Below are 18,796 nucleotides of genomic sequence, written 5' to 3'. Positions count from 1 at the left end.
AAGAGTGGTCTAAAACGTAAACTGGTACTTATTTCATAATAAAGACGTTTTTGTCTAGGTTAAAAGGAATAAAGGTTATACTCAACTGCTTGTTTTTAGACCAGTCCCTGGAGCTCCTTTCCCCTTCCTCAGCAGCAGTCCAAGGTCCCATAAATCATCACATTCTATAGTGTATAGATATGAGGACACTGAGGAACATTCCAATGCTGCAGCACGGGAGGGGACAGGCTGGAGGGAACGCTGTGACAGCTGGCCCGATCAGAGCTTTTGGGTGAATATAACTGTTAATTTTGAACCTAGACCAAAAGGAAACACTTAACCCTTCTAGTGTGGGGGTATTAGCTGTCTTTGCTCATGCTCGTTCTCCTTTATTTTCACCTGGTGATCCTGCCAGTGACAATTCCTGTCCTGGGAAGGCAACGCTCATCAATTTTACTGCATCTATGGAGGAGCAGTGTTATAACCCTAGGGCAGAAATTGTTAGCACTAATCTTTTTGTCCTGGGGGGCACCTTCTATGACTATGTCATGCTCCATAACTTATGGTGAGGTATTCTATAGCCATCCATCTATCCATAGATAGAACTGGGAAGGCTGATAACATTGTTTGAGATTGCAGTTCCGTGATCAGTGAAGTTGTGATCAAGAGGTATTTTTCTTTATGTGCAGAAATTGTAGCTAGCCTGGAAACGCATGCAGCCACCACATGTCAGGATAGGTAAGCTACAATATTTTCAGTTATTGTTCTGGGGTTTAGATTACTAGAAAATACATCTTCAGAAATGACTTTCCTGGTTAGTATGTTAGCACAGTTCTTGCTATTGTATGGCAATTATAAAGATTTCCCAGATGGCTGTGTTGTCAGCAGGACAGGAAGTGAGAAGAATCTCTGCACTCTGTCAAAAGTTATAAAAAGATCATCTATTGTAATAACACTTTACATGAGGCAGAAATCTTTAGTTAGACTTTATTTCATGAATACTCTACTGGAATGAAGAGCTTGAGGACTTGTTCACACCATAATCCCTGTCTTCAGTGTTTGGTTCTTATGTAACGCACTTTGATGTATTTTTTTTTTTTTTTTACTCCATAATATGCAAACATTATTTCACTTGTGTTTAAAGTGTTCAATGTTCTTTCCCCCTCCCCCAACGTTAATTAAAGCACTTACCTTAAATGATGTTTCTTAATCCGATCTTCCAATTTCCTGTAATTTTCATGTGTCCCTCCAGCGCTGCGGCGGGTGTCCGATCCAGCACCGACTCCTCTGAGCTTGCCGGCACTTCCTGTCCCACGGTGTCTGCATGCGGGTGCACACGTCCATAGACTTACCTTGTGTCTCTCCGCGTATCCCGGCTGAAAATGTGAACTGCGCATGCGCCCGCCCCAAGGTGCTTTGCGGCCGCGCGAGGATCTTCACATTTTCGGACGGGAAGTATTAACTTCTGTTAAAGCGGGGGTTTTTTTGCATATATCTACTGCTTGCTAGGAGGCTTTAATTATCCTTTAAGCATTTTGCGGTGCATTTACATGCAGTTAGGAACATTCTGCTTTTGAAAGCATTGGAACTGAACATAGTGGTGTGAACTAGGCTGATAGCCCTGAATAAAGGAAAAGATCATCAAGAAACTTACACTAACATGGTTCAGCGTACCGGTGTATTGTTTGTAGCAGCCATTATGTTTTCTAGTACTTCACAGAAACAGCTTCAAGAACTGAGCAAAAATAAATAAAAAACAACACTCTTGCAGTCGGGCTGCACTGCAAGGGTTAGGTGCTCGTCTTGTCTAGAACACACAATAAAGCTGTTTTGTTTACCTGATCCTCAGTCCCCCTGGCTTTCTCCAGGCTGCTAAACCAATCCCTGCAGGCTCTTCTCCCTTTCACTTTGGCAGTCTAAGGACTGCTGATGTCATCATATCTTATGCAGGTCCATTGACCTGCATTTGATGCCAGGACGCCGAGGGACATTCCAACATCAGAAGCAGAGGGGGGGGGGGGGGGAGAAGTGAGCACTGACCGAGATCAAGTGAGTGAGGCCAGGTTCACATCTTTGCGGCTTGGGACCGCGTGTTCTTGTGCGGTTGCCGCACGCCCCCGTTGATTTTAACAGGGTCATATCCATGGAGCAAAAAGGCTCATGCACCTTTTTGTGCGGCTGCGATTGTACCACGACACCCAAGAGAGCGAATTGTGACCCGTGATTGGGGTGCCATTAGGAATGAATGTCACCGCAAGTGTGGTTTGCGCACGATTCCGGGATCGCGCAGCGATTGTGCAGGAAGCCACACAGGTGTGAACCAGGCCTAAAACTGCTTTATTTGTGTCCCCTAGGAAAAAAAATGGTCAGCATTCTATTAACATGGGTGCAAAAAATTAAAAAAGGGCCTCAGTCATGAAGGGGTTAATGTCTAAGGAACATCTTAAACTTTAGCGGTGTTGTTGTGTATTAACAAACATTTATTAACGCATGTTGCGCTCGGGCAGCCCATTCATTTTAATTGCACTGCAGAACACTGCACAGCCCACTACTGTATTGGTACATTACATTAGGTGCCATTCAAAATGGGCCCTAACTGGGCCTTATTCAGGATCCATTTCTTGCTACAGACTCAAACCTTAATGGACCTTTTTCAGCATCAGTGCATCCAAATATAAAACAGACAAAAGGTAAGTTAATTTTCAGTTTACAAGTTTATTACTTAAGTTTGTGTTCTTTAGTGCAATTCCCTTCCTTCTGCAGTATCAAACCACGAAGTGCAGTATTGTACTGTGCCGTCACTCATGGCAGTCAGGTCAGATTCAGTGTATAGCAATTTAATGAAGGCTGCTATGGCTTACTATACACCAGTTCTGCTTTAGAATCCGGTAAGAGATGTCTTACATGTAAAAGTATATCTAAGGCATCATTTGTACAGAGAATGTTATTGTAGCTCCAACATTATGAATCATTTCTCTGGGGAAAAGAGGAAATTAAAAAATATTTGACAAATACCATCTTACTAAAGACATTTTTATGTAGTTTAATAATTGTGTCTTCAGTGTAACAGGTTACCCTTATCTGATCTGTGATGTATGCAGCAATGTAGAAGATGGCTCAGAATGCACAGACTACACTCTGTGAATGGCTAAACATTGCTTAAACTCTTTGGATTCTTAAAAGTCAATGCATCGACCCTTTCTCTCCCAGTCTCCATAGCGAGTAGGCTCTGGTCCTCTGGGCCCACCTTTCTCTTTAGTTACAGGATTGATGTTGCCAGGGAATCCTACAGATAACAGCAAGAAAAGAAAAATGGCATGAGTTAATTGTCTACATTGCCTGATAATATTAATCATTAAATCCTAAATTAACCAAACATTTCAATCTAAGTGCTGGTTCACACCTGACCGTTTTGTAGTGCGTCCTACGCTCGATGAACGCACTACAAAACGGACCAAAATGTAAAAATCATTGAAGTGAATGGTATAGTTCCCACCTGTCCGTATTTCCGTCCGTCCCGAACGCACTACAAAACGGGCCACGCTTGAAAAGGTCCCGAAGCGTTTTTGCTGCATATTGGTCCGTTTTGTAGCGCGTTAGTGCCCATAGACTTCGACGGGAACGGACGAAATCACTGAAATCGCGCATAGTTCCACACATGTCCACAGAAGACCACTCCCCCACAGAGCTGTTGTTGAAGAAGAAGATGGAGGATGCCATGCTTGATTCTGAGGCCTTCATAAGACAGGTGGAGGGAAGGCCATGTATTTATGACATGCGCCATGCGCATTACAAAAACAGGCGCATAAGGCAACGTGCCTGGGTGGAGATAGCCGAAGCTTCGTGGCCGGACTGGGAAACCTTCCCAAAGCAAGTTAAAGAATCCAAAGGTACATTAGCAAATGTTGAATATTTTCTTGCATACGCTATGCACTGTTTTGCGTCATATGTTCATTGATTGCATACACTTTTGTTCATCATTTACGTGAAACATGCGTGCATGTCTGCTATGTTTTCATGCAGAATGCATGCAGTGTGTACTGACAGGTGCGCATTTTTTTCAGTAGTATTTTTTATGTGCAGCTAATGTGACATGCGTGCAGCTATAGTAATGTCCCATGCGTGCAGCTATTTATGTCCCATGCGTGCAGCTATTTTAATCTGTCATGCGTGCAGCTATTTTTATGTAACATGCGTGCAGCTATTGTAATGTCCCATGCGTACAGCTATTTATGTCCCATGCGTGCAGCTATTTTAATGTCTCATGCGTGCAGCTATTTTAATGTGACATGCGTGCAGCTATTGTAATGTCCCATGCGTGCAGCTATTTATGTCCCATGCGTGCAGCTATTTTAATGTCTCATGCGTGCAGCTATTTTAATGTGACATGCGTGCAGCTATTGTAATGTCCCATGCGTGCAGCTATTTATGTCCCATGCGTGCAGCTATTTTAATGTCTCATGCGTGCAGCTATTTTAATGTGACATGCTCGCAGCTATTGTAATGTCCCATGCGTGCAGCTATTTTAATGTCTCATGCGTGCAGCTATTTTAATGTCTCATGCGTGCAGATATTTTAATGTAACATGCGTGCACTTATTGTTATAAACAAAATACTCAAGTCTGTTTTCAAATCAAATATATTTTATTGGTATCAGATCAAGGGAAAAAGTTAAATTTTTCTAATGTTTCTAATGTTTCCTTGATTATTTTGCTTGCAGTTGATTTGCCAATCCTAAACGAATAATGAATCGTGGCTAATGACTGGCCAGTCGCTAAATACCTAAAAAATGAAAGATAAAAGCACGAATTTAATTAGTTCATGTTTACATTTTGTTTCCACAGTTGATATTATGAAAAAAAAATGGCGCAGCATTAAAGACGCATTTACACGTCAACGCCGGAAGGAGCGGGAATACCGCAGTGGCGCGGCTGCCAGTGCCCCGTACAAATACATATACGCGGACCAGCTCTCCTTCCTAATCCCGTGTATTGAAATGCGGAGGCAAGTCACGTACATTTCAATTAGTAGTCTCATGTAACATGCATAGAATAATATATATAGGACATATATACTTATGTCTTGTTTATTACTCTTTACAGCACCGACAGTAGCTGGGAGCCTGGTGAGAGGCCTGAAGAGGAGGAGGTCGAATCTGCCACATCACCAACAGTGCTGGCGTTCTCCCCAGGACCACTGAGCCCACCACCAGCAACACCACCAGCCCCACCTCCAACAACAGCACCGCCGACACCAGGCACCTCGGCCACCAGAACGAGGGGCACGCTACGCCGGCGTAGCGTTGTCAGGACACGGCGGCCACGTTTTGCCAGGGAGGAGAGCAGGCTGCTGGAGGTCCTGGACAGCGTTACAAATCCTCTCCCCAGGCTTTCCAGCGCAGGTCATTTCCTGCTCAGCTTGGAGGAGAAACTAAACATGGTGCCTTTACACAGACAGTCGGCAGCACGGGAACGACTAATCCGATTTGTCGATTCCCTAATTCTCCCCGAAGACTTACAACCGCATGACACTGCACCCATACCTGCCCCTCCCATTCGACAACCACCTCAGCATGTCCATCGCATGCACACACATGCCTCTGATACATACACACACACACCCATGCAGCAACACCAGGAAACATGGCACCCACGCCCACATTCCCCCTATATTTATCCCTCCACCAGCCTGTCACAACACACACAACAACCGGCTGGCTATTCCACACGTGGAATGAGGGAGGACATGCAGGTGGATGAGCCTAATTTTGCGCTCCCAAACTATCAAAATCTCTAAATTTGGCCTTCAAAAGTCTGTGTAAAGGCACCGTGTTAAGTTTCTTCTCCTATCCGGTTGAGCAGGAGAATGTTGAGATGGCCTGTTTATTTTTATATAAAATTTTAAGCTAATTTAACAATGAGTTTGTGTGGTTTTTTATGAGGTTTAACACAAATTGTATTCAATTTATGATCTCTTATTTGTAGTTCCACAAACCGGTGTAGCTCCCAGATTGTCGATCACAGCTCGCTGCATGAGCAAATCGCCAGCTGACAGTGTTTATATGTAATTGGTGATTGATATGTACTGATTTATATTCATAAATTAGTACACATTAATAATTAATTTCATACCTATAATTTCATACCTATAGCTCCAAAACGCTTCAAAACGTGCGTGCAACACGCGTTTCTAATGTAAAAAAACGCACTAAAAACGCACATGAAAACGCACCAAACTCCGGGAAGAAAACGCGCGTGTGACGCGCTTATGCAATACGCACAGGTGTGAACCAGGCCTAATAGTGATGCTAGTCTATTCTAGACTTTTCCTACAAAATCCAAGCTTGGTCCCTGCTTCTACAAAGGATTAAGTAGTAGAATGGGTGGTATCAAGCTCAAGCTTACCAATCATTTGCACGTCATTTTCAATAAAAAGGACTTGCTTATGCATTTGTTCCATCATGTAATGTATTCAAAGTGACCAGGGTTGTGACCGGTTTACATCAACTCCATCAATGCATTTCCTTTCTCTGTTTACCCATAAACTAAAGGTGGCATCCAGTGTAATGCGTGAGGGCCTGTTCACACAACGTCTGTTTACTGTGCTGACCGGCTCCGTACGCTCCTGCACTAAAAATGCATCCCAATGTATCCCTATGTGTTTTATGGGCTCCAGTTCTCACGTGCGCAGTCCGTTCAGGTTACGAAAGAAAAAATCCTGCAGGTCACATTTTGTACGGTCAGAAAACGGTCCAGAAACGCAAAACGCGTCACAAACGCACTGCACTGCAGCTAACATACTGACAGCCCCACTCCAGCAAAAAAGAAAAAAAAATTTCTACTGGAACGCATCAAAAACGCGGCCAAACACATAGCACCGCGTCTGCAGTTCCGCACCTGATCTGGACCTGAAAATCATGTGAACAGGCCCTTTTAACAGCATCAGGTTCTAAGAAACTGTTACAGTAGAACAAGGCAGTGGTTTTAACACACTATACAGTGCCATACATACATACATACATACATACACATACAACCAGTCCTGATACTTGGCAGTTTCATGAGAACTACCAGGGTCTCAGCAGTTGCAGCTGTGATGGGGCCCTGGCACTCCACCACTGTCCTGAAATCATGACACTAAACAACAATCAGTAATTGTATCTGTGAGTACTTGGACAAGTATCAGTACTTGGTCTGAAAAAATGGTAACCCCGTAGCCAATGCTTCTTAAAAATGACAGCTGCCTCTTAACTTTTTTTTCTCTAGGTTAGTCAGTTCTTGGTATCTGAACATCCCTAATACATGCATGCGCACGCAACATTATGACCACCCATCTAATATTGAGTAGGTCCCACTTGTGCCACCATAACAGCCATGACCCGTCAAGGCATGGACTCCACTAGACCCCAGAAGGTATGCAGCAGTATATGGCAGTAAGCTGTCAGTAGCAGATCCTTTAAGTCCTGTAAGTTGTGAGGTGGGGCCTCCATGGATCAGACTTGTTTTTCCAGCACATCCCATGGATGCTCAATTCGATTGATATCTGGAGTATTTGGAGGCCAAGTCAACATCTTAAACGTGTTGTGTTTCTCAAACCGTTGTTGGAACTATGTTTGCAGTGTGTCAAGGTGCATTATCCTGCTGAAAGAGGCCACTGCCATCAGGGAATACTGTTTCCATGAAGGGGTATACTTGGTCAGCAATAATTTTTAGGTAGGCGGTACATGTCCAATTAACATCCACATGAATGGCAGGACCCATGGCTTCACAGCAGAACATTGCCCAAATCATCACACTGCTTCTGCCGGCTTGCCTTCTTTCCATAGAGCATTCTGGTACCATCTCTTCCCCAGATAAACAACACACAACCGGCCATCCACATGATGCAAAGGAAAACATGATTCATAAGACCAGGCCAGCTTCCATTGCTCTGTGGTCTACTTCTGATGATCACATGCCCATTGTAAGTGCTTTTGGCAGTAGACACGGGTCAGTATAGGCACCCTGACCGATCTGCGGCTACGCAGCCCCATATGCAAACTATGATGGACTGTGTGTTCAGAAACTTTTCTATTGGAACACTCGATTTTTCAGCAATTCAAGGTACAGTAGTTCTTCTATTGGATCAGAGTACATGGGCCAGCAGTACACTGGTTTTCCTACCAATGACCACTTTTGGTAGATCCTGAACACCGTGAACATCCTCTAAGAGCTGCGTTTTTGGATTTGCTCTGATCATGTCATCTAGCCATCAAAATTGTCAAAGTCACTGAAGTGCTTACTTTTGCTATTTTTTTTCTGCTTCCAACACATCAACTTCAGCAAATGTTCACTTGCTGCCTAATATATCCCACCCACTTCCAGGTGCCAGTGTAACAAGATAATCAAGGGTCATTCACCTCTCAGTAGTCATAATGTTTTACACATTATATACAATATATATCTCAGTGTAAAGGCAAGCAAGACATTTATTGAAAGGTGATAATGCTGATATAACCTGACGGGCATTTGTTAGCGACGATGACCTGTATCTTAGCAGGGAAGCACCTGATGGGTGGGTGACAGCGCTGGGGGAATATATGGTAGCCATGTTCAAGCATTATGACCAGGGCTTGAAAAATCCCTTTTCCTCTCGTCTGTGACAAGAGGACGGCGGAGCCTGAAGAGCAGTTTTTCGGCCGGCCGTTGTAACTAAACGGCCGGCAGCTTTTCATTCAATCGATCGGGCGTCTGTAGAGACTCCCGATCGCTTGTATTAGCCATTGCCGGTTCCGAGACCCGCTGGCCAGGACCGGCACAGCTGCTCTGTGACAAAAGATCCAAGGGAGATCGGTACACAATATCACATAGGGGACTAAAAATATGGGACCCCCCCCCCCCCCCCCATGTGATAGCAATAAAGTTAAATGTAAAAAAAAATCAAATAAAAAAAGCGCTTTTTTTAAAAAAAAAGTCCCCCACACAAACATGCGTCAGGTGCGCCTACGTGCAAAAACTACGATTGTGCCGCACATATTACAAATCACCGCGAATGTCGCAGTGAGGGCAATAATTTTAGTGCCGTTAAATCACTGATAACACTAAACTGATGAGCAATAAAAAAGCGTGTAAAGCGTCGCCTATGGGCAATTTTCGGTGTGGTCGTTTTATGTTATTTTGCGCGGCAATTTTAAGGCTTGACATGTTTGGTGTCTATTTACCCGACTTTTATGTTTTACCAAACATATGGGTAAGAATAAATGTTTTATAACATAGAGAAAACATTTAGTTTTTTTTGTTTTTTAAGTTTACGGTACTTTTTTCATTGTATAGTAAAAAAAAACCCCCCCCCGGTGGTGATTATATACCACCAAAAGAAAGCTCTGTGTGTCCCTAAAAAATGTTAACATAAATTGCAAGGCTATAGTCCGGTCATGCTGACTGGTGACATTTTTGACTGACTGGTGAGACAACCAAAACATTTTCAAGCCCTGATTATGACCCATCTAAAAAAGTGAAACCATGACACAATTATGGGCAGGATCACCAGGTATATTGCATGTCACAGGAAGCAGATAGACTTTTACTGGGAGAGTCCAGGATGTGCAGATCAAGTTTTGCCTGAGGTTACATTTTTAGGGGGATCTACCATTTCTGGGAAACTAGCGGAAAAATGTTCATTTGTTTTCAGCAATTTCACAAGCTTCTCATTTCAAAACAATCATGCTTTTTATCTAAACTGTTATTATTTAGGTATTCAAGGAAGAAAAAAATTTGCTGGTCTGCATACATAATATATTATGTAAACTTCAAACTAAAGATGTAGCATACTTACATGCTATAAAATATTAATTGACCTAAGCAAGCAAATATGAGAGAATGAAGAGAGGAGGCCTATGAGAAAAGACATGTTGCTATTTATATCCTATAATACCCTTTGTGCTTATCATGATATATCAAAGCCTGGAAAGAAGATATAACCTTCAGGAAATCTGCATATCTTCCAGCCATCCTGGGGAATAATTCCACAGAGAACACAGTCTACACAGGATATTCAGACAAGCATTCTATAAACAGAATTTTTACCTTTTTTTTCTAATCAGTGCTTATTTCAAGATTATTTCTGCTTAATATCTCTCTGTGTCAAGCAAGTAGATAAATAGCTCTGTGGCAGACCTTGTGGTATAAAATGAAATGCTACCAGCTTCAGCCAAGCACAGAAGTGCCTAGTCAGCTACTCGAGGCTGTGCCCTTCTTGAAATGCAAGATAAATAATTAACAAAAGGTCAAAATGACAAACCGTAAATCTGTTAAATAGATCCACACAAAATTTGAAAAAATTAATGAAAACCTGTTGCTTAAAAAAAACCAAATCATAAGAAAAAGGGAATAGTTTTGGTTAGGGATGCACCAATACCGATACCGGTATCGGAGCAAGTGCCGATACCAGTATCGGTGCCGATACCGAGAATTTGGGCGAGTACTCCTACTTGCCCAAATGCTCCCGATGCCTATCCCGATACCAGAACCTCTGGTATCAGGAAGCCAGGCAGCGAGGGAGCATGAAACCGGCTTTCTGGCCAATCAGAAAGCCGGGAGACAAGTCATTTCCCTACCCCCAGTTTCCCGATTGACCAGAAAGCCGACTCCAAGATCCGTCACCTGGTGGCAAGCCGGAGTCGGCGTCCCAGCCAATCAGGAAGCCAGGCGCTGTGTAATGACTCTCCATCCAGTTTCCTGATTGGCAAGCTTCCTGGCCAATCAGAAAACCAGGAGACAACTCATTATCCGCCCCTCCACCAACCCGGCTTCCCGATTGTTTAGAAAGCCATCTCCATGCTTCCTCGTCCCCGATGCCAGTAAGCCGGGTGGTGAGTCATTACACGCCGCCCTGCTTCCTTAATGGGACTTCCGGTATTGGTATTCGATATCGGCGCGTTCCGCAAATTTTTTTTTTTAAATCGGTGCTCATACTCAATACCGAAAAACCGGTATCGGTGCATCCCTAGTTTTAGTATATATGAAATAACAGAAACCTAAACATGCACATTTTCTCTACATGTACCACAACATAATTGCCTTACATCTACAATCAAATACTGATTCAAACACTTCAATGAAAATTCTCTACTTCAAAAATAATTTCCTAGCTACCTATTACAAAGTCATGGTGTATTTCCTCCCCTTAGGGTTGTCCTATGACTATTTACTACAATGCCCTTAAGCTTCTCTCTAGGTACAGCATGACCTTATTATATGTTCAGCCTGTATTTGAAGCAGAACTCTAGGAATTGTAGACCCCCCCATGCTTGCCTTTTTTTCCAGCAGTGGCAACATCTTTCCAAAACTGATAGGTGCTTACTTAAAGATGTGTGAGAGCCACTCAGTTCTGGAGTACTGTGAGCCCAATCTGCATGATGACATGCCCCCTAGGGGGGTATGTAAATGACAGGCTGTGCTCATAGGAAATGGCCAGAATGACACAATGTCAAAAAGAGAACTGCTGGTACTAGACAGTGGAGTAAGTCGGGATAGCCCTGAAGCATGGAGAGGGTAGGTACAAATTATAACAAATGTTTTCAATAAAAAAAAGGTATACAAAGAAAACCTGTCTATGAATGTTTCATTTCATATTGTCCAGAAATGCTAGGATATGTAGTTTTACATGTTTCACTTTAACTAGACAGGCAGAGGTAGTTAGGTTCTACGGTGATACAAAGTTTGGGTAGCTTTTGGTTTCTAGCTTTCTCCACAAATGGTCATTAAAATGCATCTTTAGAGAAAACGTTTTAGTAAGGGATGGTTAAAACCCATGTTAGGTTTTTTTTATACTGCCTGTGTTCCAAAGGAGATATTTGTCCTCCTGTACAGAAGGCAAAACATGATGTGAATGAAGATCTCACCAAAGAGAAAAGCACCTCTGACTTAGACAGTCGGGTTGTCCCAGTTGGAAGATCACACCTCTGTCCCGGTGACTGTAAAAAATGTATTGTTCCACTTCCTATCACTCTCTGTTCTGGGGTCAGTTGTCACCAGGACAAAACAGAGTGGATGAATTTCCACAAGAAAATCAAAAGTTGAGATATTTCAAATGTAATCTAATCTTATAACCATATTACTGAACAACCAACATTCTACCAAATGTTACCAAAGAGCAGTTACACTGTATTCTTGCCCATTCCTGTATGCACATGGAAAGCTGAACTTTCTGGAAAATAAACATATGATATGAAGTTTGGAAAAGAGAAAACACAAAACATCATCCCAGCTGTGAAGCATGGTGAAGGAAGTAAAATGATGAGGGGGCGGCTCTGTTGGCTGAATAGCTTAAAATCCTTGAAGTCACACTGATTTTTTTTTGTATGAGAGAATTCTAAATCAGAATGTCAGGGGATCCGCTCAACAGATCAGAAGAATATGGATCATGCAAAATGACAAACTATACCAATGGAACCAATCAACATAGCAGCACAAGCTGTCCTGACCTTGGTCCCACTGAAAAGCTGTGGTGCACTCTGAAGCAGATGGTTCAAGCATCCAAAAAATATCCCCAAACGGAAAGTATTCTACCTGTTGGCAGATCTGATCAACAGCTACTCTTTTATTGTGGAGGTTTCATTAGTTATTATAGCATCTCACATACTTGTTCCATCAGTGGCTGTGGTTGTGTCAACTATTTGTTTAATAAAGATTTGGCAATAGAAAAAGTGTTTGTGTGTTATTTAAGATTACAATTATTCTGACTTCGGTCCGATCACATTTAAGGAGTGATAGATTCAGAAAATATGAAAATTCACAAGGTTTCACGTTGTCTCAGATAAGAACACCGACCACTGTTGGCTACAGTTGCCAAAGTGTGACCATCATTTACTGAGGCCCATGTCACGTGGGCAATTCTGGTGCTGCTGAGATGTTACCAGCAGTAGCATCACTGAAGTGTAGCTTTCACTTTATCCAAACAGACATAATTCCATCACTGGCCAAAACCCAGCAGAATTTTGACGGATGGGGAAGCAGTGACAGAGGCGCATCTCGCTGATCAGGCGACACCATTGAAGACTGGCGAGTAGATGCTTGGCAATTCTGTCACTGTCAAGTGTTTGCCAGTCAAATAATCACTGGTATGACATGCATCTAATGTGACAGTGCTGGTGCATGATTATTATTGGGCTATTGTAGGCATGGGGAGCATATGAATCACTCCCTTTCCCCCCATGTGACTGTGCTGGTACATAATTATTATATGTGCTTCCAGGTATGGGGAGCATATCAGTCACCCCTCCCACTTTCTCCCCTGTGACAGTGCTGGTGCATGATTGTTATGTACACTTCCAGGTATGGGGAGCATATCAGTCACCCCTCCCACCTTCTCCCCTGTGACAGTGCTGGTGCATGATTGTTATGTACACTTCCAGGTATGGGGAGCATATCAGTCACCCCTCCCACCTTCTCCCCTGTGACAGTGCTGGTGCATGATTGTTATGTACACTTCCAGGTATGGGGAGCATATCAGTCACCCCTCCCACTTTCTCCCCTGTGACAGTGCTGGTGCATGATTGTTATGTACACTTCCAGGTATGGGGAGCATATCAGTCACCCCTCCCACGACAGTGCTGGTGCATGATTATTATGTGCACTTCCATTCCATAGAGAAAACCTAATCAGAGACTGCACCAAACAGGTCTGCTTAAAATGACCTGATTTCACCTTGGTCTCAAGGCTATTAAAATAGATGAAGCAGAATATTTAATGTCTAGTTACCTCACTTTCCCACAATGCTCACATTAAAGTACATGAGCAGGAAATGCAGAGAAACCCAATAGATAGCAAAGGCATTGACCGGATTTCTACCACACTTTACAATCCAACTGCATTTGCCTTCATAAAAGCCAGTTCCCTCCAAGTAAAAAGTTGCCTTTCTTGTATTGAAAATAGAAGAAGTGTAAAATAAAATATAAAAAAGGCTAAACTTTTTTTCTCTTTAGTTTTGATTAGAAGAAGAAAAGGTTTCAACCCTTGTTCACCGTCTATGTCCCTATTAAGGAGACTTTTCTGTCATTTTTTTAAATGCTCTCTGTGTCCCCATAGAGAAGTTTCTTCTTCTAGTCTGACACCAGTCACCTAGACGAGAAGGGAAATCTGTCTAATTGGGACACAGACAGTAATAAATCCTGGAATGCTCTAAATCCTCCTTAGTCTATTAGGACAATGGTTCCTTTAGCTGCCTGTGTCCCTATGACACCTGTAAAATAGGCAAGAAGTGGGACAGTTTGGAAGCAAAGAGAAACTGGCCAGTAACCTGGCAGTCAGCTCACATGCCTGTCTCACACACTCCCTTGCAGAGCCTGTGTACAGACAAGGGATGCTCCCTTCCCTGCCTATATGCCCAGCTGTTAACCTCACGTTTTCCAGGGTTACTGGCCTTCCTCCTCACCTCACTCTCAGCTGAGGGTGGGATGAGAGAAGCTCCCTTCCCTGCCTATATGCCCAGCTGTTAACCTCACGTTTTCCAGGGTTACTGGCCTTCCTCCTCACCTCACTCTCAGCTGAGGGTGGGATGAGAGAAGCTCCCTTCCCTGCCTATATGCCCAGCTGTTAACCTCACGTTTTCCAGGGTTACTGGCCTTCCTCCTCACCTCACTCTCAGCTGAGGGTGGGATGAGAGAAGCTCCCTTCCCTGCCTATATGCCCAGCTGTTAACCTCACGTTTTCCAGGGTTACTGGCCTTCCTCCTCACCTCACTCTCAGCTGAGGGTGGGATGAGAGAAGCTCCCTTCCCTGCCTATATGCCCAGCTGTTAACCTCACGTTTTCCAGGGTTACTGGCCTTCCTCCTCACCTCACTCTCAGCTGAGGGTGGGATGAGAGAAGCTCCCTTCCCTGCCTATATGCCCAGCTGTTAACCTCACGTTTTCCAGGGTTACTGGCCTTCCTCCTCACCTCACTCTCAGCTGAGGGTGGGGTGAGAGAAGCTCCCTTCCCTGCCTATATGCCCAGCTGTTAACCTCACGTTTTCCAGGGTTACTGGCCTTCCTCCTCACCTCACTCTCAGCTGAGGGTGGGGTGAGAGAAGCTCCCTTCCCTGCCTATATGCCCAGCTGTTAACCTCACGTTTTCCAGGGTTACTGGCCTTCCTCCTCACCTCACTCTCAGCTGAGGGTGGGATGAGAGAAGCTCCCTCCCCTGCCTATATGCCCAGCTGTTAACCTCACGTTTTCCAGGGTTACTGGCCTTCCTCCTCACCTCACTCTCAGCTGAGGGTGGGATGAGAGAAGCTCCCTTCCCTGCCTATATGCCCAGCTATTAACCTCACATTTTCCAGGGTTACTGGCCTTCCTCCTCACCTCACTCTCAGCTGAGGGTGGGATGAGAGAAGCTCCCTCCCCTGCCTATATGCCAAGCTGTTAACCTCACATTTCCCAGGGTTACTGGCCTTCCTCCTTACCTCACTCTCAGCTGAGGGTGGGATGAGAAAAGCTCCCTCCCCTGCCTATATGCCCAGCTGTTAACCTCATGTTTTCCAGGGTTACTGCCCGGATGTCACCAGATTTACTGGTTGTTTTCCTTTAGATGCTTCTCTGTGTGTGGGTGTACACACAATTTCTATTGTTATACCCGTCAAAATGTTAGTCATCAGTTAACTGGGTATCATGCAATGGGTGGTTTTAGGGATGAACCCAAATTTCAGCTGCAAAAGGTAATTTGGGCAAAATGATGAAAGTACCATTTTTTGCCTGAAATTGCGGTGCATCCATAGTTTCTCTCCTCCTTGCCGGGTGCTGCTCTATGTCCCCTCTAACACACAGCAGCATCCAGCGGGGAGGAAAGAAACTTTCAGGAGGCCGGGCAGGGAGGAGAGTGCTGTCAGTGTTCTGGTCACAGGAGGCCGGGCTCTCCTCCTGAACCACCCCTCTCAGCTTCCCGAGACAACAAAAGAGGAAGGAGACCGGTGCGGGGGAGGAGACAGCTGTGAACCATCACAGGAGGCGGAGGTGAAGGGGAGGACTCCCCTGTCAGCAGTGTCATAGGAGACCGAGCTCTCCTCGCCTCACCACCAAGATTACAGTCCATCACGGGAGTGAGCTTGGAGTGATGTCTACTTTACAACATGCACATGAGCACTCGGTATAGAGGATTCCTGTTCATTCATAACGTGGGCTGCAGAAAAAGGGATTGAGGACTCGGTGTCCTCAATCTCTGTCTATTTCAAAAGGGAAATATCAGGGGTCTGTTTAGATCCCTAATATTTCCCCTGAGCCCCCCGACAGTAAAGTAAAAAATAAATAAATGTCAAATATTTACAAAATGATTTTTTAAAAAGGCTAAAAAAATTAATAAATTTTTTGTTTTCGGTTTTGGTCTGAAAATTCCATTTCGGTGCACCTCTAGGTGGTTTGCATTTATGCTAGAAGTACAAATAGTATAGGATGAAAGGATGGATACAACTCATTAGAGGCATAAAAACTGGTAAGTGTGACCACATGTCAGAACTTGAGAAACCAAGTTCAATGAGACACCATGCCACCTCCTATGAGATTGTATCTATTACAATTCAGGGGTGTGGAAATTTTTGAAAAAACTACTTGTCCAAGGACTAAAGCGTGGGCCGAATCTACTTGTCCCTCATGGCAATCTACTTGTCCTGATACAAAAAAAATATATTTTAACCAAAACCGTATTTAGCAGTGCTAAGAAGCGCTTCTCATTGGTCAGTGCCGTCAGGTGACCGCGTTGACCAACGAGTGCTTGCAATTTGCGAGCGAAATTCAGAATACATGGAACAGGTACAGATAGCACACGCGTACTGGTGGGCGGGAAGGACCGATCGCCCAAAGGTAAGTATAGTGGGAGGGAGATTTGTGCGGGTATTTCCATTTTCCCAAATTACTTGGGAAAGTGAATATACCCTTTAGGGTTGGTGCAGACTTGGGGATTCCCGGGACGTGCGATCGTGTGCGGTTGCATCCGCATGTATGGGGTTACATCTGCGTGGACATCGCTGGAAAAAAAAAAAAAGGTAGATGTACCTATTTTCATGACATGCACCGCGCAGTGTTTTCAACCGTGATCATGTGGGATCGCCCGGGTGGTATTGCAGCAGGAAAACGCACAATCTGCCTGGCACGACTGGGGTGCCATTAGAAAATAACGGCACTGACAGTACGATCGGCGGTGGTGTGCGATTCCATGACAACCCAGCCAACCGCTCGGTTTCGTGCATGATCACTGCGCAGTCACGGATCGCACACCACCGCTGACCTCGCTGGCAGTTCCATTATTTTCTAATTGCACCCCAGTCGTGCCAGGCAGATTGCGGTGTTTTCCTGCTGCAATACCGCCCTGCCCGTGCGGTTGCACACGATTGCAGTTGAAAACACTGCGTATTTATTCGCATGCAGATGGGGCAGCGGGGCTGGTTTTCATTTACTCTCATTTAAAAAAAATAAAACCAGCCCTGCTACTTATCCGTAGCAGGGCTAAAACAGTGAAAAAAACACTTGCCCAGCGCCCGGAACTACATGTCCCGGGCATCGGGCGATACGAATTCCACACCCCTGCAATTTAAAAGGCAGACATGGGAGCTGCCCCTGCTGGTTTGCTTTTAAATGTGCATGTTCCAGGGCTCTCATCCTAAAACAAGCACAGGATGGGGAAACAGACATTTTAGGCCTAACTGGCTGCATGCTATTCCAAAGGTCCAAATGCATCAGGATGATAAGTCAACAATGAAAGGTCCTCTATTTATTCCCACACATTCATAGAACACATTTTTAAAAACTTCAAGGTTTACTGTGCTGCATAATATATTGAATTTGGCAGTAGAGTTTGTTTGTTTTTTATTTAATTGACGTCCATTCACTCACTTTCCAACGGTTCCTTCTCCTTGTTGGATTGTTCAGTTTCATCAAACCGCCCCTGGGGAGTTTTTGGTTTTTTTAAAGGTGCTGTTTGAGACTTGTTACTTCCTTGTGAGCTTCTGCTAGCTGCTCTGACACAACTCCAGACTGCAGTATATGCTGCAATAAAAAAACAAAAAAAGACAAAATTAATATTATATGCAAAAAACATGCTCACACACCCAGGGATCCAGCGGTTTTCTGTAGGGATTTGCTACAGCATAGCCAGTCCTGTGCCACTAGTCTGCTGTGATGTCATCTGTGAACCAAAAAACAGAAAGCCGAACCCCCGCCGCGATGCAATTGCCGTAAAAGCCTCCTGAAATGCAAGACGTGGGTTTTCCAGAGAGGTGTTAAAACAGCATTGTATGTGGCAGACAATAGAGGTCCCCCCGCTCCCTCTATTAAAGGAGAACTATGAGGTGAGTGAAAATCACTCATCCTCATAGTTCGAGCCGACGTGTCACATTGAAACTGTCACACGTCGGCTCAAGAGATCGGGAAGTGAGCAAACTGCTACCGCCGCCTCCCTGCAGAGAGCCATGACTGTCACTCACGGCTCCCTGCAGGGATTCCCCCCCCCTCCCCGATCCTCCAGCGCTGACTGGAGGAACTGGACGGGGAGCGGGCGGGCACAGCTGGCTCTGCCTCTGGATAGGCAGAGCCAGCTGTCACGCAGCTGGGTGGATCTCGGCAGCATTGTCGGGATCCGCCCCGGCTGCGGCAGGCTCAGTATACCGCTCAGATTGCCTATGGGCATTCTTCCCACTGGGTGTTTTACAGCGTGTAGGAACGCGCTGCAAAACGCCCTACGCCCAAAAAAGTACAGGAGCTTCTTTGGGGCGTTTTGCTGCGCGTTTCCATTGGTATTCCCCGAGTGTGGATCGGGGTTAACAAAGCGGTAACCCCGAGCCACACTCGGGAATACAGCGTACAGGTCTTA

At 44.5% G+C, this 18,796-nt stretch overlaps 1 protein-coding gene across 1 annotated transcript in view; it reads right to left on the bottom strand.

Moving 5' to 3' along the window:
• Positions 1 to 3,022: 3,022 nt before the first annotated feature.
• SDHAF4 (succinate dehydrogenase complex assembly factor 4) overlaps positions 3,023 to 18,796 on the bottom strand; it is a 21,525-nt gene continuing 5,751 nt past the window's right edge. Inside the window, exons 2-3 of the mRNA XM_018564833.1 lie at positions 17,821 to 17,973; positions 3,023 to 3,265 (exon numbers count right to left, since the gene is read on the bottom strand). Of these exons, the coding sequence (XP_018420335.1) occupies positions 3,156 to 3,265; positions 17,821 to 17,973 (263 nt within the window). The 3' untranslated portion in view covers positions 3,023 to 3,155. The remainder of the gene's footprint in view (positions 3,266 to 17,820; positions 17,974 to 18,796) is intronic.

Source organism: Nanorana parkeri, unplaced genomic scaffold (genome assembly GCF_000935625.1).
Source record: "Nanorana parkeri isolate BGI_ZX_2015 unplaced genomic scaffold, ASM93562v1 scaffold785, whole genome shotgun sequence".
NCBI lineage: Eukaryota > Metazoa > Chordata > Amphibia > Anura > Dicroglossidae > Nanorana > Nanorana parkeri.
This window is presented reverse-complemented; position numbering and strand designations above follow the sequence as displayed.